The sequence below is a fragment of the Solanum stenotomum genome, chromosome 9 (assembly GCF_019186545.1).
Source record: "Solanum stenotomum isolate F172 chromosome 9, ASM1918654v1, whole genome shotgun sequence".
NCBI lineage: Eukaryota > Viridiplantae > Streptophyta > Magnoliopsida > Solanales > Solanaceae > Solanum > Solanum stenotomum.
The window spans coordinates 462728-485495 of record NC_064290.1 but is presented as its reverse complement, the minus strand read 5'-3'; the positions used below and the strand labels follow the sequence as shown (position 1 = coordinate 485495).

General features: G+C 32.6%; 3 protein-coding genes across 6 annotated transcripts in view; 2 read left to right on the top strand and 1 right to left on the bottom strand.

Moving 5' to 3' along the window:
• Positions 1–22768, top strand: part of LOC125875615 (ABC transporter G family member 9-like) — a 188696-nt gene that overhangs the window by 15209 nt on the left and 150719 nt on the right. The gene's annotated exons all lie outside the window — the stretch shown is intronic.
• Positions 910–19969, top strand: LOC125875617 (ultraviolet-B receptor UVR8). Its single transcript, XM_049556611.1, has 7 exons — positions 910–1767; positions 2373–2582; positions 3772–3882; positions 4848–5216; positions 5350–5457; positions 5670–5949; positions 19888–19969. The coding sequence occupies exons 1-7, from the start codon at positions 1276–1278 to the stop codon at positions 19914–19916; spliced, it is 1599 nt and encodes a 532-aa protein (XP_049412568.1). The 5' UTR covers positions 910–1275; the 3' UTR covers positions 19917–19969.
• LOC125875636 (uncharacterized) lies at positions 6362–21235 on the bottom strand. 4 transcript variants are annotated; one of them, XM_049556634.1, is made up of 7 exons: positions 9816–9841; positions 8356–8436; positions 8154–8203; positions 7474–7592; positions 7251–7322; positions 6905–7091; positions 6362–6709 (listed from the first exon to the last, which is right to left on the bottom strand). In XM_049556634.1, exons 3-7 carry the CDS (start codon positions 8164–8166, stop codon positions 6651–6653), a joined length of 450 nt encoding a protein of 149 aa, XP_049412591.1. In that variant the 5' UTR covers positions 8167–8203; positions 8356–8436; positions 9816–9841; the 3' UTR covers positions 6362–6650. The 4 variants fall into 4 exon arrangements, with proteins under 4 accessions (XP_049412591.1, XP_049412592.1, XP_049412594.1 ...); XM_049556637.1 differs by lacking the exon at positions 8154–8203 and having other exon boundaries at positions 6384–6709; positions 9816–9855; XM_049556635.1 differs by lacking the exons at positions 6905–7091; positions 7251–7322; positions 7474–7592; ... (1 more) ...; positions 8356–8436; positions 9816–9841 and adding exons at positions 20240–20426; positions 20556–20627; positions 20778–20896; positions 20984–21041 and having other exon boundaries at positions 6381–6709.

Below are 22768 nucleotides of genomic sequence, written 5' to 3'. Positions count from 1 at the left end.
CAAGTTATTTATTTATGAAAATATCATTCATGAATGTGGATAATGATGTATAAAAAAAGGTTTAAAGGGGTGTTTTTGTCATTTAACTATTTTATTCCGATATTGTTATACTATTCAAGAGGATGGATAAGTTATATCTGACTTACCAAATAGACAATAAATTAAGTGACATTATAATTTAATCTCATAATTATTTGGTGTTATCATTCTTAACAAGCGATCCCTAAGTGTAGTATAATAAATTCAGAACCAAACCAGTAAATCATTAATTCAACAATTAATTATCGATTTAGATTTTTGATTTTGAATAACCCTATATATACATCAAAATATCTAGAAAAAAAAATTAAAAAAATCTAATAATCAATTCAAAAAGAAAAGGATGGACAACTTTCACATAATAATCAATTTTAAAAGAGAAAAGATTAAAAAGAAGAAGAGTATTGTTTGACCAATCAAAACAAACAACAACAAAAAAAAAAGGAAAAATAAACAAGAATTATACTAAGCTCTCATTTGATCATAATTTAAAAGTCGAAACTTGAAAAATTAAATTTGTTGTTATGTTCATATTTGCATTTTTAATTGATTATTTTATTAGAAAACTTTTATAAGTGAAATTCCTAAAGGAAAATCCAAAAGTGAAAATATAAATCAAATTTTATAATCAATATATATTTGAAAATAAAATTACAAAATCTAGAATCAAATACTAACTAAAGATTTATCTAAATTCAATTGTAAGATCATCTTTGCTGAAAAAAAAGTTTTATCCCTATATCAAAATATTTTAAAATAAATTCAAATTTAATCGTATCTTATGTCCGAGAACAGAAAAAATCGGTGGAAATATAAAAAAAAAAAAGAAGAGAAATCTTCGCCTGTGACTTTGGTGTCTTTCCTAGTTGGACATTTTTGTCTGTAAATCTTCTTTTTTTTTCTCTGCCTTGCTCGTTAATCTTTAATACTTTATTCTTCAGTCAGCATTTCGGTTTATTAAAGCTTTAGTTTTAGTCGCTTTCATCTTTTCCCACTTCTATATAAAGAAAAAAATCCCACTATTGGACTGTTTCTTTACCTACTTTTAGCTTAATTTCTTGTTTATCAAGGCCCCCACAACTCAATTTTCATTCATAGATCCGATATTTGCTCAAATTTGTGTTTATAAAGTTCCTATCTTTGTGGGGTTTTGGAGTTTTTTCTTGTAATTTGCTAGAAAAAAAGTTTAATTTTGTTTGTTTGTTCAAGTTTGTGCTTTGGGGTTATTGTTTCTTGATGATTTATTTCGACTTAGATTATAAGATTTCCCCGCCAAGTCCTTCATTTCCTTATTCAATTTCATCGAATTTTCTTACATCTGATATTTTCTTGATAAAGTGTGTTGATTGTTTCCATTTTCGTTTAAAAGATTGTTTTTGTGAAGGGAAAATGGGGGATCGTTTGAGGTCAACTTCAATGGAGGATTTGCCAGTACATTTGATTCTTGAAATATTGATGTCGGGTCGATTAGCTGTTATTGATTTAATAAGTTTAGAGCTAACTTCAAGGACTTTTAGGGGAACACATGGTTTGTTTCCTAAAAAGTTCAAGTCTTTGGTAGATTATGCTGCTTTTCAGCTTTGTGGATTGAGTTCAATCTATGCTTCTTTGCATTGTAATGCTCAGGAAGAGCTGTTGAAGCGATGTAACGGCAATTGGAAGCGTCTTTTGAGGTTCTTGATGGCAGTGGAACAGTCCTCTGATATGGTTGAAACTTCTGCAGGCAATGTACTATTTCTTTGGAAAACTTATAATTCATTTATCAATGTTTACTTTGTTTGGTTGAATGCTATTTTTAGGACTAATAAATATACGGATGAAATGTTACTTATTTAATAGATGGATGGAATGTTTTAAAACACTGTTTTTGTTGTTGTTAGACATGAGATATGCTTGTTGATGGAGGCCAGGGGCGGAGCCAGATAGGGCCAAAAATGTTACTTTTTGAATCCCTTTGGCTTCTTTGTGTGTTTACTTCTTCGTATTTTGAACCCCGTAGTGAAAATTCGGACTCTTCAACTGGATGGAGCACGTGATTCCTCCGCTTCACATATAGCAGTCAGTACTAGGGTATTTTTTTGTTTGATTAGGGAATTCTATGTAAGGTTTAGTGAATTATTTAGTATTGCAAAGAAATGGGACCAAATAGAATGGAATGGATAACGATGATTCATATAGTCGATCTCACTATTTTGTGATTGAGGCTTAGTTGCTGATTGATTTCTATCTTTCTGATCTTAATATCTCTAGAGTTTAGTTACTCGCTCTACTAGAATAATCTGTAGCTAGGACTTCATCATTTGTTCTTACTTACTGTAACAAGTTATTGGCAGATGCAAATAAGGAGTGGCAGGTATCACACACTGCTAATCAATGATTCAGCAGCATACTCTTGTGGTTCCAGTTTATGCGGTGTCCTTGGTCATGGGCCTGAAACAACGCAGTGTGTGGAATTTACTCGAATTAACTTTCCTGTTCCCGTACAAGTTGCCCAAGTTTCAGCTTCGCATAATCATACTGCTTTTGTCACAGGGTCTGGACAGGTTTGGCAATCGTCATATATTATCAACTACTCTTATTTTTATTACAGTAATTTACCTTTTACATGCACTTTGTTTTTTGCATGCATAATGTAAAAGATTTTTCTGTTCTCTTTACTTACGAGTATAAAAGAAATGCCGAGCTAGATACTGTAGTATTAATGGTTGAGGAGGCTTTAGGCTAACCTCAAGGGATTACACATAACTTGTTTGCCTCAAGTCATGGCTTGGTGTGCTTTCATGTTATGTTTGTGGCTAGTTTTTCTACTCCGTTAGCCGTAGTATGTCTTTTCCTAGTTTGCTCTCTTCTTGATGCAACTCTCTCTCCTAAGAGAAAGCAAAGTAAGAGATCTGATATAGAGGGACGAAATTAGGAGAATTGAGAATAAGTCTCTTACTTTCTTGTAGATACCAAAAGAAAAGTAAAGGAGAAAAAAAGTGGAAATTCTCGTTCTGTTGAGGAGTAAAGTAAAGTAAGTGAAAGAAGAAGAGTGTAATTGGAAACAAGCAATCCAATCTCATTTTTCGTTTTTTTTTTTTTTTTGAGAATTCTTTTAGGAGAGGCTCCTTTGGAAGACTGATACTAATATTTGTTGAAATATCTATTGACTTTGAAAAATGCAAGAACTGCCACACCATGCCAGTCTGTAAAAAAAATTCTTACTATTATAGTATGAGTTAGACCTAAAACTTACCTGCAAGGTGTGGCCAATGAAGTGGGTGCTAACCTTGGAGATTATTAACAAAAAATACTAGGTGAATTCTTCCTATTTGCCTAAGCTTTAGTGTACAATGTTAGTCGATACTTCTATGTTTCTATCCAAGTGCTGGTCAAATACTTCTGCTCATTTTTTCCTTTCCCTTGTGGAGAAAATCAGTCATCATTATGCCAATTTATAGTGGCTAGTTGCTACTGCAATAAAATAAGATAGACCAAAAAAAAAAAAATCTATACGAAGCGGATTGGTGCACTTTACAATGAGAGAACCTTTCAACTGTCCTACCGCTTAGACATATCCCTTTACCACAGTCCACAGTAGGTTGCAATAGTCGAAGTGTGTTAGAGAATCTTTCTCTGTTGTAAATATGCTAAAAACTGCCATATTTTGTCTTCTTCTACAATATAGGATGTATATACATACTATTGGAATGAATTTTCTATCACTCATGAGGTTTACAATTCTTGGTATAGGTGTTCACATGTGGAGATAACTCATCATACTGTTGTGGGCATAGCGACACCGGACGCCCAATCTTCAGGCCAAGAATGGTTGAAGCATTGAAAAATATTCCTGTCAAGCAGGTAAATTTCTTTCTATCATGTCATGCCATCTAACTGATGGGATTACCTCAATACATGTATACAAATTGGGAACGGAAGGATAAACTCCGTTAAGTTTTAATAGCATAATTCAAGTTGTGAATGACATAAACACCTTCTTGTTCCTATGTTTGATTGCAATAAGCTTTCTATCATTTCTTCAAATGCTTTTTGAAAAATGGATGGACAAGCCACTGTTGAATAAATGAAGGCTAAAAATGAAAACAAAGGCATTTTTAAGATCCAAAATGAGAAGACCCATGCATCACAAGGATAAATCTTCTATTTCCCATACAACTACTGAAGGTGAGAAACAGAGTTAGGCAACACTTATGAAATGTCCATTAGTTTTAGTAGCAAATTTGGAAATACCATTGTAGGTGCTACCGTGCTAATGTGGATCTAATTGGTTCCCAGCAATGTGTGTATGATGCTCTTCTGCATTTTGTCATTGTCTGTAAATGTTTTGGGTTCGTTTATCTTTAAAGTTGGGCTTACTTTTGTAGTATCTTTGAAGAACTCTCTCCATTTCAATTTATTTGTCTGATTTTGATTTGACACGGAGTTTAAGAAAGTAAGGAAGATTTTTGAATAGGATATATGGAATGTATTAAAATGCCTTTTAATCTTGTGTCTTAAACATTCCATGTGGTAAGTTGGGATTAAAGAGTAGCCTAACAAGGAAAGAGACATTCTTTTTGAAACGTACTAAAAAGTGAAGTATGAGAAACAAATTGAATAGGAGGGACCGAGGGAGTAATAGATAAATTGCCGAATCGATGATACATGGGGTTCCAGTCATCATTTAATGAATTTAACCAATTGGAAATTTTTATGCTGTGTAAATTGCATGGTAGAGATAAAAAACACTTCATTGTCCTACACGAGGATGTTGCTGTTAAGTTTTGTCATGAATACACTGCTCACTACTGTTGGAACTGGTTCAGGTTGCTGCAGGTCTCAGTTTTACTATGTTTCTCACTAGGAAAGGTCATGTTTTCACATGCGGAACTAACGGACATGGTCAACTTGGTCTTGGTGACACGTCGGATAGGCCAACACCGACATGCATAGAATTACTGGCATCTGTTGGTTCTGTAGTTCAGATTGCTGCTGGACCTAGTTATGCACTTGCTGTGTCTGATGATGGGACTCTGTACTCTTTCGGTTCGGGTACTAATTTCTGCCTTGGTCATGGAGAACAGCAGAATGAACTCCAGCCACGTGCAATCCAGTCATTTAAGAGGAAGGGCATTAATGTGGCTCGTGTTTCTGCTGGTGATGAACATGTTGTGGCACTGGATTCCACTGGATATGTAAGTCATTGTACCTAAAATAACACGATATTATAATTCCATTTAAGATGTATGCTAAAAGTTGGTTGACTTAAATAACTGCAGAAAAGAATAAAGTGCTAGTCACGACTGATGATGATTTTCGTGATTTCAGGTATATACTTGGGGGAAAGGTTATTGTGGTGCATTGGGGCATGGTGATGAGATTGATAAGACTACTCCGTCACACTTGACCAGCCTTAAGAGCCAACTAGCAGTTCAGGTCTGGCATTCTTTTACATTCGCTAGTCGATATTACAAGATCAGTATTAACTAAGGCAACATGAAATAACTCAAACTAGTATATAACACAAATAATATGATGCAAAGTAATTCAAGACATGTAAAATATATAACAGTCTTTCTAGTCTTAGCTTTATTTTGCCTGCCCAGTCTTTTAATCATTGATTTCCTTAAATTTTATGATTTTGGTAGGTTTGTGCAAGCAAAAGGAAAACGTTTGTCCTGGTGGATGATGGTTCTGTTTATGGCTTTGGCTGGATGGGGTTTGGTAGCCTCGGATTCCTTGATAGAGGAGCATCAAATAAAGTTTTGAAACCTCGGATTCTGGAGAGCTTGAGATCCCATCACATATCTCAAATTAGCACTGGCTTATACCACACTGTTGTTGTCACAAATTGTGGACGCGTCTTTGGATTTGGAGACAACGAAAGAGCCCAACTCGGGCATGATACAGTAAGGGGATGCCTTGAACCTACTGAAATGTTTATGGAGAAAGCATGAATAATGCAAGCAATAGCGGAAAACACGCCTCGTACAAGAACTAGTATCGAGTACTAAAGTGCCAAAGTCGTCTAGTACATGTTACTAATCAAATAATGTACTTTGACTAGACAAATATTGTTTGTAGAGCGTTATATAACATTTCAAAAATGACTTCAATGTTTTGCTTTGTCTTTTATTTGTTTATTGATTAAATCTTTTGTTAGTGTTCTTGTGTAAATACAATTTTTTGTTGTATGATACAAAAAAACAATCACACATTATTGACTTCTGAAGTTCATTACAACCTCTTCCTCATCCCAGGTACAGAAGAGCAGAAAACAACATTACGAAAGCACTAATTAAAGTCTCCTAAAGATCAATTACTCTTTAATGGAGACTTTCAACATGTTAAAAAGAGTCACAATTCCTACCTTGCTGCAATCGTCTTCAATTACCCAAACATAATTCACTAGTTATGCAATCGCCTGGATCATTACAGCCATAACTCATCACATGCAGCTAATTGAAGAGAACATAGTTTTAGCCTAAAAAAAGAACAACGCATTCCCAAAAGCAGGGTCTGAGGAGGTAGATTTTACAATTTTAGCCTACTTAACGTTTTTGTGTCTCTACTAATTAATGTCTATACATTAAATAAGAACAAGAAGAAATTGACTTTGCAGAATTCAGTCATGGTTCACTTTCAGTCGCCTTGGCCCTAGCTCGAATTGCAGCTTTTGACATATCGTCTGCAACAATTATAAGATGCAACATATTAGAATAACAAGTTTTCGTTTTTCTCAACAATTAGTGCAACAAATACATGATCTACGCTAACATTTAATAAGAAAAATAGGTTTCTAGAATGCTTTTATCATTAATTGTTTTGAATGCAAGCGAGCTTATATATAGAGATATACCAAAGGGTACAATTCTTGCTTTACCTTCTACTAGCTTTAACACCTTAAGCTTTCGCCTGAGTCGATTGATTTCTTGTTCTTTTTCTTCCCTAAATTGCTCGACTTCTTCGATGTATTCCTTTGAATATTGCTCATATTCCAAGAGAGTTTGGCGGTCCACATAAATAACTCTCGCTACAAAGACCAAATTGAAACAAACGACACCTCGCATCTACACCAAAAAAGGTACATTCTCACAATCAATACAGAAATACGAGTGTTAAGCTGAGGTGGCGGATACTACACCCTTGTTACACAAGCTTACTAAATGTTATTGTTCGCTAAACATTGAAATTTGAACAGAAAACAACAACAAATTAATTCAAAATACCGTATGAAGAATGAGTAAATTGGCAGCTGTTTGTATTGCTAGCTCCTCACCAACAGGCTTGCCATGGTATCTCTGAATTACAGAAAGGGATATAGCAATTGTTAATAGTTGGGTTGTCCAAGTAAAGTTTTGCTAATTTGAAATTATTTCAAAACTTTCTACAATTTTTTTCTTGAGAACTGTTTTTCAAATTTAAGCCTAAAATACAGAATACTTCATTTACCTGACCATACTTGACGAAGGACTGCTTCAATTTGGGGTGCAAGGCATCACTTTTTCTAAGGCCAGAAGTTAAAGACTCCGACATAATATGTACCATGCCATCAAAAAGCTTAGTGAATACTGCCATGATTACATAAAGATGAGGCCAAGTAAGAATTGTTAAGAAACTGAATGTGCAAGAATACACAACAGTTCAAAATACATACGATTTTAAACTTTCAATTTGATGCATGCTAGGCTTGCCCATAGACGGGACCAATTATAACCTAGCCTCCAAAGCCTACTTTGGACTTTAACTTAATCGGAAAGACCAAGCTGAAAGCTCACTATCACTCTGCTAAATTGGGGATGCAACTGGACCAACTAATCAAGATAATTCCAAATTGACTAATACTGCAATCCTACTTGATTTTCTATGATCAACCCAAATTCACATGTATGTATAGATAGTATATGTAAAAGTATCTAGCTGTTTGTTTCTATCATCTGTTGATGCACTCCGAATTAACACCAGTTTTGGGGTTTAATCAGGATAGTCCCAATGCTCTGTTATAAGTCAAACTAAGAATAGGAAGTTGGAATTCCAGCAAACTTTGGACTATGGACTCACAATAACATAAAAGTCATAAACTTCAAAAATGATGAAACACAAATAGAACTCGAAAAAACTTAAAAACTTACTTGGGCTTCTCATAATGTTGATGTTCTTGATGTTCTAGAGATGGAATAACCTACAATTTTTTTTTGTGAAATTGTTACAGCTTTCGTAAACTTCTCTGAATAAAGTTTAGGGTTTCCTTTCCTTTCCTTTCCCTTCCCTTCCCTTGAAAAATAAAGTACATGCAAATAATAAAGGGCAGAGCACTGACAGAAAAGCACTTACCGCTCGGAGCTAATGCAGAGGAGTTACCGCCGGAGCTCAGACGTCGATGTGTATTTGGAAAATAAGCTATCTTTAGGTTAACTGTATTGTGAACTATTTTTATCAAAAATTAAGTATTTATTTATATATACTCAATATTAAAAAACATAAATATCAATTAAAATTAAGTTAAGAAAATACATTTATGTATTATTTCTAAGAAAATGACATAAATAGTTCTTTAACTATAGAAGTAGGTTTAAAATGGTCCATTAACAATACATTTAACATATTTAATCCTTTAATTATTCAAAAACTTATCAACTTTGGTCCTTTAACTATACACTTATCAGTTTTAGTCTCTTAACTATAAACTTATCGATTTTAGTCCTTTAAGTATTCCAAAATTTACCAGGTTTGGTCTTCGCCCATTTTTTACATACAAATAACTTAAGTTTATATTAATGGAATCCACACCTCGAGAAATTAAATCATTTAGCAACTTTTTCTGTTGTTTCTCTCTCTCCACTACTTTTCTTCAAATTAACCTTATGCGAAGGACCTTAACCTCAACGATTTAAAATAATATTCACGTATAAGTAATAATTTTATTCAACAGAAGATAAAATGAAGCATATTACTGCTACTAATGACTTGAATATGCTAAACTATATTATAAAAAGAAAAAAATTATTAGCCGTTAAATCCAAAGTTTGTACTCCAATGACTTCATTGAACTAAATTTGTTTAATTTTTCAAAAATGGGAATTTATAAAATGGTAGATTTGTAATTTTTTTAAAAGTAGATCAATTTTATTATTCTATTCATTTTATATTACGTAAAGAAATTTGAGTAAATTAAATAAAATTCGCACTGATTAGCATATTCAAGTGCGGATTCAAGTCATTAACAACAATAATTATATGCTTAATTTTATCCTCCATTGAATAAAATTATGACTTATATTTCCTCTTTAATTTTATTTTGAATCGTTGACATTATTGTTATTTTCATAAGAGTAGTTTGAACAAAAAAGGCCGGGGATAGAGAAACAACTTAAAAAATGGGTTAAAGATTTAATTTCAAGAAGATTTCGGTTAATATAAACCTAAGCTATTTGTATTACAAAAAATAGACAAAAATCAAACTTGATAAGTGTTTGAATATTTAAAGGACTAAAATCAGTAAGTTTATAGTAAAGAGACTAAAACCGGTAAGTGTATAGTTAAGGGACCAAAGTTGATAAGTTTTTGAATAATTAAATGACTAAATCCGTTAAGTGTATAATTAAAGGACCATTTTAAACCTACTCCAATAGTTAAGGCACTATTCATGTCATTTTCTCTATTATTTCTTTTTGGTTTTATCTTATCTTTAATTTCAAAATAAAATCAAACTATGCACAAGCTAGAGATAACCATAATATTTGTCGGATTCTGAAAAGCAATGAAATGCCTAGCCAATAGCAGAAACAACTCACCTAAGGTAGTAGGTAGTTATAAACTCCACCGAAGTACGAAGGTGTTCGATAGTAAAATTTGACGGTGGTGTTAGAATTGGTGGAGAATGCAAGTGCTAACTCTGCTAAAAAGCAAATGGAAGAAGAGAGGAAGAGAAGAGAACAAAGCCTGAAAATGGAGGTGTTTGGCAATGTTGTACATGGAAGGAGGCGTTAAGGTCGATGTGGTGGAAAGATAAACACGTGAACGCTGAAATGTCTGAAATACCCTTCAAATTCAATGCATTTTCAGGAAAGCACATTCCCTTTTCTTAATAGTATAAAATAAATTATAGACCAAATCATAATAAAAATAAAGGTACAAATTACCATCATGTAATTATATCATCATCATCATCATCATATATTATGATAAGTGAAAATATATTATCTTCAAAGTTGAATTATCATTTTGTCATTCTACTAAATTAATACTTTAACTAAATAGTCATTATTTTGCACCATAAGTTCAAAAAAAATAAAAATAACTACAATCAGACATGAATTGGAAACGGATGATCTGAAAGTGGAGCAATAGCACTTTAGTGCTCACACTTAATTCAATCAATTTAATAATGGTTGAGGACATTCAAATTCTCCCTCATTTATATCTCAAAAATGTTTTTTTTTCCTTTCTTTTCCTCTTTATTTATTATTTTTATATTAAATTTTTGATTATCATCATATCATATTATTTTGCCCCTACACTAGCATATCGTCTACTCTATATCATACTTATTCTAAGAGTGGAAAATTAAATTACCAAATCACCCATTTAAAGTTAAATAGTTATTTTATCCTACAAAAAACTATCATTTAAAAGAAAATTTAATATAAAAATATAAATACACACATTTCATACCATAAAAAGAAAGTATTTGTATTTATTAAAGATAATGATCATAATTTAGTATGAAACGTCGGTGGCTCAAACTGATTGCTACAAGTGACAACTTACATCAACCAATTGCAAAATTTTCATTAATTGCTATAGAAAGTTAGAAAAGTTGAATTGAATATTAATGAGTAAATTAATTCAATTAGTCAATGTTTTAAGGACATTTCAAAGAACTAGAAATGAACACTATTTAAAGGCAAGATGAAGTTGCTAATTTCTCATCTCCTGCTACGTAACTTTTAAGCATATTCTTTATTCTTTGATTTCAACCCCCCTTCTTTTATTTTATGCCCACTCAAAGTTTGCATAAAATAGAGAAGGAAGTTAAGTGATGGAAAGTATGTAAAATTGTTTGATCCCAAATTAGTGTAGATGTGTCAGATTCAATTTTCAGTACTCTTAAATTTTTTACTATAATATGATCTTCTACGAAATCATGATGAAAACCACCATCTCTTCTCATGTTCAACTACCAGTATTGTAGTGTGTTTGGGTGATAGCCGATCTAGCCGGAATGCATCGATTGTGGATGGGTTGATTTTTTCAGAAGGCTAATTATATGATTGATATTAATAATTTTTTTCTTATAGAGTAATCTGATTACATTTTTTTAAGGTGCAAAGATAATAGTTATTGAACGTGTTGATTGGTGCTCCTCTTCTCACTGGCTACAAACTTTTACGAACATTGCAACTTTCAACTTTGACTCAAATATTAAGAACTCATTGTTCCTTTTGTCTATGCATTGCCACAAATATATTTATGGCTAATATGATTTCACACATTAGAACATTTGCTTGGAGGCTTTTGTTTCCCAGCACAATTGTTAGATTGTAACAATTAGTTTTAAATTCTTAATTATCATATATTATTTGTGTTTTGTACTTTTTAGCAAGAATTTTAAATTATTTTAAATAACATATCAAGTTTTTTTATTTAAATGTTTCAGATTCATTATCTTACTATTTGGTATGGATATTACAATTCATTATTACATGGATAATTGTATTACGAAACTTAATGTGTAACACTTCTGCACTTTTGTAATTACTTGCTTAGAATTATAATACCACAACAAACGTTATGGTTATAATTAGGGTGTTAACGGTTTGGATAAAAACCGATCCAAATCGAAAAACCAAATCAAATCGATAAAATAAAACCGATTTTATTTGGGTTTGGTTTGGTTTGGTTTTAGATTTTGGAAAACCTGTAGTATTTGGTTTGATTATGGTTTTATTCGAAAAAAATCGAAGAAATAATCGAACCGAACCGATGAATTATATACATATATTTTATTAATATACATACTTAATTTATTGTTTTTATAAACAATTTTAAAGATCTTATATATGTTTTCATTAAAATTTCTTCATGAATAACACAAAATATGAGATGAGTACTAATGACACTAAAATATTCAATAAAAAATAATAATGAAATCATCATATAAAATAAATATTGCAAAGTCATAATGAAAATGATCATACTAAATCATGCTAAAATAAGTTTAATAAGTATTAGTTACACTTACACTACTAAATATTTAAGGAAAATTAAAATTAGATTATGTATTTTAATTGTCTAAACCAATGTTGAATTGATTTTCTTTTTGCATTAGTATTAATTTGATTTTGATTTAAGTTTTTATTATAATTATCAATATCTATGAACTATAATATTTATTGGACCATTCCGAATTCTAAGTTTTAAACTTGAAATAATATATTAAAAGATAAAAAATTATGAAATAGTATAAGAAATATTTTAAAATTATATCAAAGTAAATATTTTTATGTATAAAATAAAATTTTAAAATTACATATATAATGTCGGTCTCGGGTTGTTTTTTTTTTTAGTTAAAACCAAGTCAACCCAAATATAGTCGGGTTTTTTTTCCAATACCAAACCAAGTCAAACCAAACCGCTAGTCGGGTTTTTTTTTCGGTTTGACTCTATTTGCGGTTTTCGGTTCGGTTTTGTACACCCCTACTTGAGACATTTGGTTAAAGATAAAGGCGTACTTACCACTCCACCACGACCCTTGTTAAGGTCAAGGTCATTGAGATATAGCCATATTTTGAAAACCAAAACAACATAATTGTCATTTACTTCATATTAAGATTTCAAAGTATTTCTTATGTTTACATTCAATGAAAGAATTGTGTAAACAAGGGCATGAGAGCTCCATCGATAATAATATAAGGAGAAAATTATAAATTAATAGCCTTTCGTATCCAACTGATTCTATCTGTCATATTCAGTTGCTGCTCATTGTGCAATATCTGAGTTCTCAACCAACTATATCGTTAACATATACTAGTACTAATAAAGAAAAATTATAGTATTATCCATTGCTACGTCGTATTAGCTCTGTTTCGACTCCACTATACATTCTCGAGTAGTAACATCTAAGTTACTAAAACACTCAGTTACCTAATCTTCTTTTAGCTTCTCTCTTGCATCTTCAGCTTCATTATTCTCCAACAACCTGAATTTAAGTATCTTTTGAAGCTGTGTTACTGGCTTGACTTGTTTGGACTTGGTTTGCTTAGGATCTAACGTGCGCCTTCCTGGGCAAATGTTAGCTTCAGAAGGTCCCGCCTCTTCATGGACCACCAGAGGGGTATCTGCAAGAACGTTTGCTTAGTGATAAATTCCAGATAGATTTAAAGAAGTTTTGTTCTTTTATATTATCCAACTAATATGCGAAAACCATGAAACTAGAAATACTGGATGTAAGTAAGAGTTGTGCCAAGGAGTCGTGGACTAAAAAATTCTGAAGGCCCCCGCCTATCCTTATGTTCCATTGTGTCGAATGCATATTATGTTAAGAGGACAGGTTCCAGAAAAAGCATCATACTCTATTCATATGAACCTAAAAACGACAAGTTCCCTGGTTCACAGTCTACTATGTGCCTAATGTTGTCACAAACTATCAATCATGGATATCAGGAGGCAGCCCAGTGTCAGAATTACACCAGAAAACCAAATTTAGAAAACAGTAAACTTATCTGCACCCCTAAAAAATATCTAACTGCAGTTCAGTTATAAAGAATCAAGTTCTGACCCCAGGCATATTTTTGTATGGTAGAAACAGGCAATGAAGAACTTCCTATTATTTTTTGAAATTAGTACTGTATTTCTTATTAGTGTTTGGTTTGTTATGTGTAATACGATTTTGTATAAATTTTAAGAACAAGTTATTTATTTATGAAAATATCATTCATGAATATGGATAATGATGTATAAAAAAAGGTTTAAAGGGGTGTTTTTATCATTTAACTATTTTATCCCGATATTGTTATACTATTCAAGGGGATAGATAAGTTATCTCTGACTTACCAAATAGACAATAAATTAAGTGACATTATAATTTAATCTCATAATTATTTGGTGTTATCATTCTTAACAAGCGATCCTTTAAGTGTAGTATAACAAATTCAGATCCAAACCAGTAAATCATTAATTCAACAATTAATTATCGATTTAGATTTTTGATTTTGAATAACCCTATGTATACATCAAAATATCTAAAAAATAATAATCTAATAATCAATTCAAAAAGAAAAGGATGGACAACTTTCACATAATAATCAATTTTAAAAGAGAAAAGATTAAAAAGAAGAAGAGTATTGTTTGACCAATCAAAACAAACAACAACAAAAAAAAAAGGAAAAATAAACAAGAATTATACTAAGCTCTCATTTGATCATAATTTAAAAGTCGAAACTTGAAAAATTAAATTTGTTGTTATGTTCATATTTGCATTTTTAATTGATTATTTTATTAGAAAACTTTTATAAGTGAAATTCCTAAAGGAAAATCCAAAAGTGAAAATATAAATCAAATTTTATAATCAATATATATTTGAAAATAAAATTACAAAATCTAGAATCAAATACTAACTAAAGATTTATCTAAATTCAATTGTAAGATCATCTTTGCTGAAAAAAAAGTTTTATCCCTATATCAAAATATTTTAAAATAAATTCAAATTTAATCGTATCTTATGTCCGAGAACAGAAAAAATCGGTGGAAATATAAAAAAAAAAAAGAAGAGAAATCTTCGCCTGTGACTTTGGTGTCTTTCCTAGTTGGACATTTTTGTCTGTAAATCTTCTTTTTTTTTCTCTGCCTTGCTCGTTAATCTTTAATACTTTATTCTTCAGTCAGCATTTCGGTTTATTAAAGCTTTAGTTTTAGTCGCTTTCATCTTTTCCCACTTCTATATAAAGAAAAAAATCCCACTATTGGACTGTTTCTTTACCTACTTTTAGCTTAATTTCTTGTTTATCAAGGCCCCCACAACTCAATTTTCATTCATAGATCCGATATTTGCTCAAATTTGTGTTTATAAAGTTCCTATCTTTGTGGGGTTTTGGAGTTTTTTCTTGTAATTTGCTAGAAAAAAAGTTTAATTTTGTTTGTTTGTTCAAGTTTGTGCTTTGGGGTTATTGTTTCTTGATGATTTATTTCGACTTAGATTATAAGATTTCCCCGCCAAGTCCTTCATTTCCTTATTCAATTTCATCGAATTTTCTTACATCTGATATTTTCTTGATAAAGTGTGTTGATTGTTTCCATTTTCGTTTAAAAGATTGTTTTTGTGAAGGGAAAATGGGGGATCGTTTGAGGTCAACTTCAATGGAGGATTTGCCAGTACATTTGATTCTTGAAATATTGATGTCGGGTCGATTAGCTGTTATTGATTTAATAAGTTTAGAGCTAACTTCAAGGACTTTTAGGGGAACACATGGTTTGTTTCCTAAAAAGTTCAAGTCTTTGGTAGATTATGCTGCTTTTCAGCTTTGTGGATTGAGTTCAATCTATGCTTCTTTGCATTGTAATGCTCAGGAAGAGCTGTTGAAGCGATGTAACGGCAATTGGAAGCGTCTTTTGAGGTTCTTGATGGCAGTGGAACAGTCCTCTGATATGGTTGAAACTTCTGCAGGCAATGTACTATTTCTTTGGAAAACTTATAATTCATTTATCAATGTTTACTTTGTTTGGTTGAATGCTATTTTTAGGACTAATAAATATACGGATGAAATGTTACTTATTTAATAGATGGATGGAATGTTTTAAAACACTGTTTTTGTTGTTGTTAGACATGAGATATGCTTGTTGATGGAGGCCAGGGGCGGAGCCAGATAGGGCCAAAAATGTTACTTTTTGAATCCCTTTGGCTTCTTTGTGTGTTTACTTCTTCGTATTTTGAACCCCGTAGTGAAAATTCGGACTCTTCAACTGGATGGAGCACGTGATTCCTCCGCTTCACATATAGCAGTCAGTACTAGGGTATTTTTTTGTTTGATTAGGGAATTCTATGTAAGGTTTAGTGAATTATTTAGTATTGCAAAGAAATGGGACCAAATAGAATGGAATGGATAACGATGATTCATATAGTCGATCTCACTATTTTGTGATTGAGGCTTAGTTGCTGATTGATTTCTATCTTTCTGATCTTAATATCTCTAGAGTTTAGTTACTCGCTCTACTAGAATAATCTGTAGCTAGGACTTCATCATTTGTTCTTACTTACTGTAACAAGTTATTGGCAGATGCAAATAAGGAGTGGCAGGTATCACACACTGCTAATCAATGATTCAGCAGCATACTCTTGTGGTTCCAGTTTATGCGGTGTCCTTGGTCATGGGCCTGAAACAACGCAGTGTGTGGAATTTACTCGAATTAACTTTCCTGTTCCCGTACAAGTTGCCCAAGTTTCAGCTTCGCATAATCATACTGCTTTTGTCACAGGGTCTGGACAGGTTTGGCAATCGTCATATATTATCAACTACTCTTATTTTTATTACAGTAATTTACCTTTTACATGCACTTTGTTTTTTGCATGCATAATGTAAAAGATTTTTCTGTTCTCTTTACTTACGAGTATAAAAGAAATGCCGAGCTAGATACTGTAGTATTAATGGTTGAGGAGGCTTTAGGCTAACCTCAAGGGATTACACATAACTTGTTTGCCTCAAGTCATGGCTTGGTGTGCTTTCATGTTATGTTTGTGGCTAGTTTTTCTACTCCGTTAGCCGTAGTATGTCTTTTCCTAGTTTGCTCTCTTCTTGATGCAACTCTCTCTCCTAAGAGAAAGCAAAGTAAGAGATCTGATATAGAGGGACGAAATTAGGAGAATTGAGAATAAGTCTCTTACTTTCTTGTAGATACCAAAAGAAAAGTAAAGGAGAAAAAAAGTGGAAATTCTCGTTCTGTTGAGGAGTAAAGTAAAGTAAGTGAAAGAAGAAGAGTGTAATTGGAAACAAGCAATCCAATCTCATTTTTCGTTTTTTTTTTTTTTTTGAGAATTCTTTTAGGAGAGGCTCCTTTGGAAGACTGATACTAATATTTGTTGAAATATCTATTGACTTTGAAAAATGCAAGAACTGCCACACCATGCCAGTCTGTAAAAAAAATTCTTACTATTATAGTATGAGTTAGACCTAAAACTTACCTGCAAGGTGTGGCCAATGAAGTGGGTGCTAACCTTGGAGATTATTAACAAAAAATACTAGGTGAATTCTTCCTATTTGCCTAAGCTTTAGTGTACAATGTTAGTCGATACTTCTATGTTTCTATCCAAGTGCTGGTCAAATACTTCTGCTCATTTTTTCCTTTCCCTTGTGGAGAAAATCAGTCATCATTATGCCAATTTATAGTGGCTAGTTGCTACTGCAATAAAATAAGATAGACCAAAAAAAAAAAAATCTATACGAAGCGGATTGGTGCACTTTACAATGAGAGAACCTTTCAACTGTCCTACCGCTTAGACATATCCCTTTACCACAGTCCACAGTAGGTTGCAATAGTCGAAGTGTGTTAGAGAATCTTTCTCTGTTGTAAATATGCTAAAAACTGCCATATTTTGTCTTCTTCTACAATATAGGATGTATATACATACTATTGGAATGAATTTTCTATCACTCATGAGGTTTACAATTCTTGGTATAGGTGTTCACATGTGGAGATAACTCATCATACTGTTGTGGGCATAGCGACACCGGACGCCCAATCTTCAGGCCAAGAATGGTTGAAGCATTGAAAAATATTCCTGTCAAGCAGGTAAATTTCTTTCTATCATGTCATGCCATCTAACTGATGGGATTACCTCAATACATGTATACAAATTGGGAACGGAAGGATAAACTCCGTTAAGTTTTAATAGCATAATTCAAGTTGTGAATGACATAAACACCTTCTTGTTCCTATGTTTGATTGCAATAAGCTTTCTATCATTTCTTCAAATGCTTTTTGAAAAATGGATGGACAAGCCACTGTTGAATAAATGAAGGCTAAAAATGAAAACAAAGGCATTTTTAAGATCCAAAATGAGAAGACCCATGCATCACAAGGATAAATCTTCTATTTCCCATACAACTACTGAAGGTGAGAAACAGAGTTAGGCAACACTTATGAAATGTCCATTAGTTTTAGTAGCAAATTTGGAAATACCATTGTAGGTGCTACCGTGCTAATGTGGATCTAATTGGTTCCCAGCAATGTGTGTATGATGCTCTTCTGCATTTTGTCATTGTCTGTAAATGTTTTGGGTTCGTTTATCTTTAAAGTTGGGCTTACTTTTGTAGTATCTTTGAAGAAGTACTCTCTCCGTTTCAATTTATTTGTCTGATTTTGATTTGACACGGAGTTTAAGAAAGTAAGGAAGATTTTTGAATAGGATATATGGAATGTATTAAAATGCCTTTTAATCTTGTGTCTTAAACATTCCATGTGGTAAGTTGGAATTAAAGAGTTGCCTAACAAGGAAAGAGACATTCTTTTTGAAACGTACTAAAAAGTGAAGTATGAGAAACAAATTGAATAGGAGGGACTGAGGGAGTAATAGATAAATTGCCGAATTGATGATACATGGGGTTCCAGTCATCATTTAATGAATTTAACCAATTGGAAATTTTTATGCTGTGTAAATTGCATGGTAGAGATAAAAAACACTTCATTGTCCTACATGAGGATGTTGCTGTTAAGTTTTGTCATGAACACACTGCTCACTACTGTTGGAACTGGTTCAGGTTGCTGCAGGTCTCAGTTTTACTATGTTTCTCACTAGGAAAGGTCATGTTTTCACATGCGGAACTAATGGACATGGTCAACTTGGTCATGGTGACACATCGGATAGGCCAACACCGACATGCATAGAATTACTGGCATCTATTGGTTCTGTAGTTCAGATTGCTGCTGGTCCTAGTTATGCACTTGCGGTGTCTGATGATGGGACTCTGTACTCTTTTGGTTCGGGTACTAATTTCTGCCTTGGTCATGGAGAACAGCAGAATGAACTTCAGCCACGTGCAATCCAGTCGTTTAAGAGGAAGGGCATTACTGTGGTTCGTGTTTCTGCTGGCGATGAGCATGTTGTGGCACTGGATTCCACTGGATATGTAAGTCATTGTACCTAAAATAATACGATATTATAATTTCATTTAAGATGTATGCTAAAAGTTGATTGACTCAAATAACTGCAGAAAAGAATAAAGTGCTAGTCACGACTGATGATTGATTTTTGTGATTTCAGGTATATACTTGGGGGAAAGGTTATTGTGGTGCATTGGGGCATGGTGATGAGATTGATAAGACTACTCCGTCACACTTGACCAGCCTTAAGAGCCATCTAGCAGTTCAGGTCTGGCTTTCTTTTACATTTGCTAGTCGATATTACAAGACCAGTATTAACTAAGGCAACATTTGGAAACATGAAATAACTCAAACTAGTGTATAACGCAAGTAATATGATACAAAATAATTCAAGGGTTGTAAAATATGTAACAGTCTTCCTAGTCCTAGCTTTATTTTGCCTGCCCCGTCTTTTAACCATTTACTTCTATTTAATTTTATGATTTTGGTAGGTTTGTGCAAGCAAGAGGAAAACGTTTGTCCTGGTGGACGATGGTTCTGTTTATGGCTTTGGCTGGATGGGGTTTGGTAGCCTTGGATTCCTTGACAGAGGAGCATCAAATAATGTTTTGAAGCCTCGGATTTTGGAGAGCTTGAGATCCCATCACATATCTCAAATTAGCACTGGCTTATACCACAGCGTAGTTGTCACAAATTGTGGACGAGTCTTTGGATTTGGAGACAACGAAAGAGCCCAACTTGGGCATGATGCAGTAAGGGGATGCCTTGAACCTACTGAAATGTTTATGGAGAAAGCATGAATAATGCAAGCAATAGCACAAAACACACCTCCTACAAGAACTGGTATTGAGTAGCCAAAGTCGTCTAGTACATGTTACTAATCAAATAATGTATATTGACCAGACAAATATTGTTTGTAGAGCGTTATAACATTTCAAAAATGATTTGTGAATTCAGGAAATTGATTTGCGGAATTCAGTCATGGTTCACTTTCAGTTGCCTTGGCCCTAGCTCGAATTGCAGCTTTTGACATATCTTCTGCAACAATTATAAGATGCAACATATTAGAATAACAAGTTTTCGTTTTTCTCAACAATTAGTGCAACAAATACATTTGTTTTACCTTCTACTAGCTTTAACACCTTAAGCTTTCGCCTGAGTCGATTGATTTCTTGTTCTTTTTCTTCCCTAAATTGCTCGATTTCTTCGATGCATTCCTTTGAATATTGCTCATATTCCAAGAGAGTTCGGCGGTCCACATAAATAACTCTCGCTACAAAGACCAAATTGAAACAAACGACACCTCGCATCTACACCAAAAAAGGTACATTCTCACAATCAATACAGAAATACGAGCTTACTAAATGTTATTGTTTGCTAAATATTGAAATTTAAACATCAATTCTGACAGAAAACAACAACAAATTAATTCAAAATACCGTATGAAGAATGAGTAAATTGGCAGCTGTTTGTATTGCTATCTCCTCACCAACAAGCTTGCCGTGGTATCTCTGAATTACACAAATGGATATAGCAATTGTTAATAGTTGGGTTGTCTAAATAAAGCTTTACTAATTTGAAATTATTTCAAAACTTTCTACAATTTTTTTCTTGAGTACTGTTTTTCAAATTCAAGCCTAAATACAGAATACTCCATTTACCTGACCATACTTGACGAAGGACTGCTTCAATTTGGGGTGCAAGGCATCACTTTTTCTAAGGCCACAAGCTAAAGACTCCGACATAATATGTACCATACCATCACAAAGCTTAGTGAATACTGCCATGATTACATAAAATATGAGAGCAAGTAAAAATTGTAAATTGTTAAGAAACTGAATGTGCACCAGAACTCCAAAACACTTACTTGGGCTTCTCATAACGTTGATAATCAAGACACTTATTCCATAACCTACAAAACATTTTTTTGTGAAATTGTTACAGCTTTCAATCTCAAAATCACAAACTTGTCTAAATAAAGTTTTAGGGGTTTTAGGGATCTATGTTCTCCTCATCCCTTCCCTTTTTCCTTTCCTTCTCGATTTTAAAATTAAATAATAAAATAAAAAATAAATTACAGGGAAAATGCAAGTATTCCTGCCGGAATTCTTCATAATAAAGGGGAGAGCGGCGACGGAAAAGGACTTACCACCAGAAACGCCGGACTGGGCTGATGCAGACGTGATCGTGTATTTGGAAAACTAGGCTATTTTCAGATACTTAAATTTATATAAAATTGAATAAGTAAATATATAGGTTACTTGATTAATACACTTACGAAATCATATAGAACATGAAATTACATGTAAGATGAATGTTTTATTAAAATTTAAGTATTTATTTATATATGCTCCAAATTAAAAAAAAATAGATATCAATTAAAATCATGTCAAGAAAATATATTTATATATTATATCTTTTAGTTGATATTAGAGGATCAGTATGAAATATGAAATAACTCAAACTAGTGTATAATACAAGTAATAATTGAATAACTGATATGAATTATGATACGAAGTCAAGACTTGTAAAATATAAAACAGTCTTCCTAGTCCTAACTCTATTTTGCCTGCTCCGTTTTTTAATCATTGACTTCCTTAAAATTTATGATTTCGGTAGGTTTGTGCAAAAAAGAAAAAAATGTTTGTCCTAGTGGACGATGGATTTGTTTATGACTTTGGCTGGATGTGATTTGGTTGTCTCGAATTCCTTGACAGAGGATCATCAGATAAAGTTTTGAAACCTTGGATCCTAGAGAGCTTGAGATCCCATCACATATCTCAAATTAGCACCGGCTTATACCACACATCTTTGGATTTGGAGACAACGAAAGAGCCCAACTCGGGCATAATGCAGTAAGGGGATTCCTTGAACCTACATAAATGTTTATGGAGAAATTATGAATAATGCAACCGATAGCACAAAACACGCCTCCTACAAGAATTGGTATTGAGTACTAAAGGAATCTCTTCATATCCAGGGCTCGAACTCGAGAAATCTGATTAATGGGTGAAGCAATCCAACCACTGCACCACAACCCATGTTGGTTGTTGTTGTCTAGTACATGTTACTAATCAAACAATGTATATTGATCAGACAAATATTGTTTGTAGAGCGTTATATAACATTTCAAAAATGACTTAAATGTTTTGCTTTGTCTTTTTTATTTTGTTTATTGATTTAAATAAATCTTTTATGCCTTATAACATGTATGAAATCATATAAAACGTGAATTAGATGTAAGATGTATGTGTTTACTGAATTGTTTTTATTAAAATTTAAGTATTTATTTATATAATGATGAACTTTAACATTTGATACATTAATCAAAATATTAAAAAAAATGGACCAAAATTATGGTTTTATGTGTAAAATCAAAAAATTTAAAACAAGATAGATAACAGTACTAATGTATCATATACACATTGAATAATACAAGGAGGGGCGTAACTTATCATTAATGTGTCATTTTTTAATTGACTAAAATAAATAAGTTTAAAAATCAATAAAAGAAGATCAAAAACTAACCTTAGGAAAAAAAAGGTCGAGAAATCGTAGGAGCAAATTTTTGACCCCTCTTTTAAGGATTTTATCCACCTGCGCTTTAGAAGATGAAGAACAACTTTGATCCGTCATTGCTAATGGATGATTA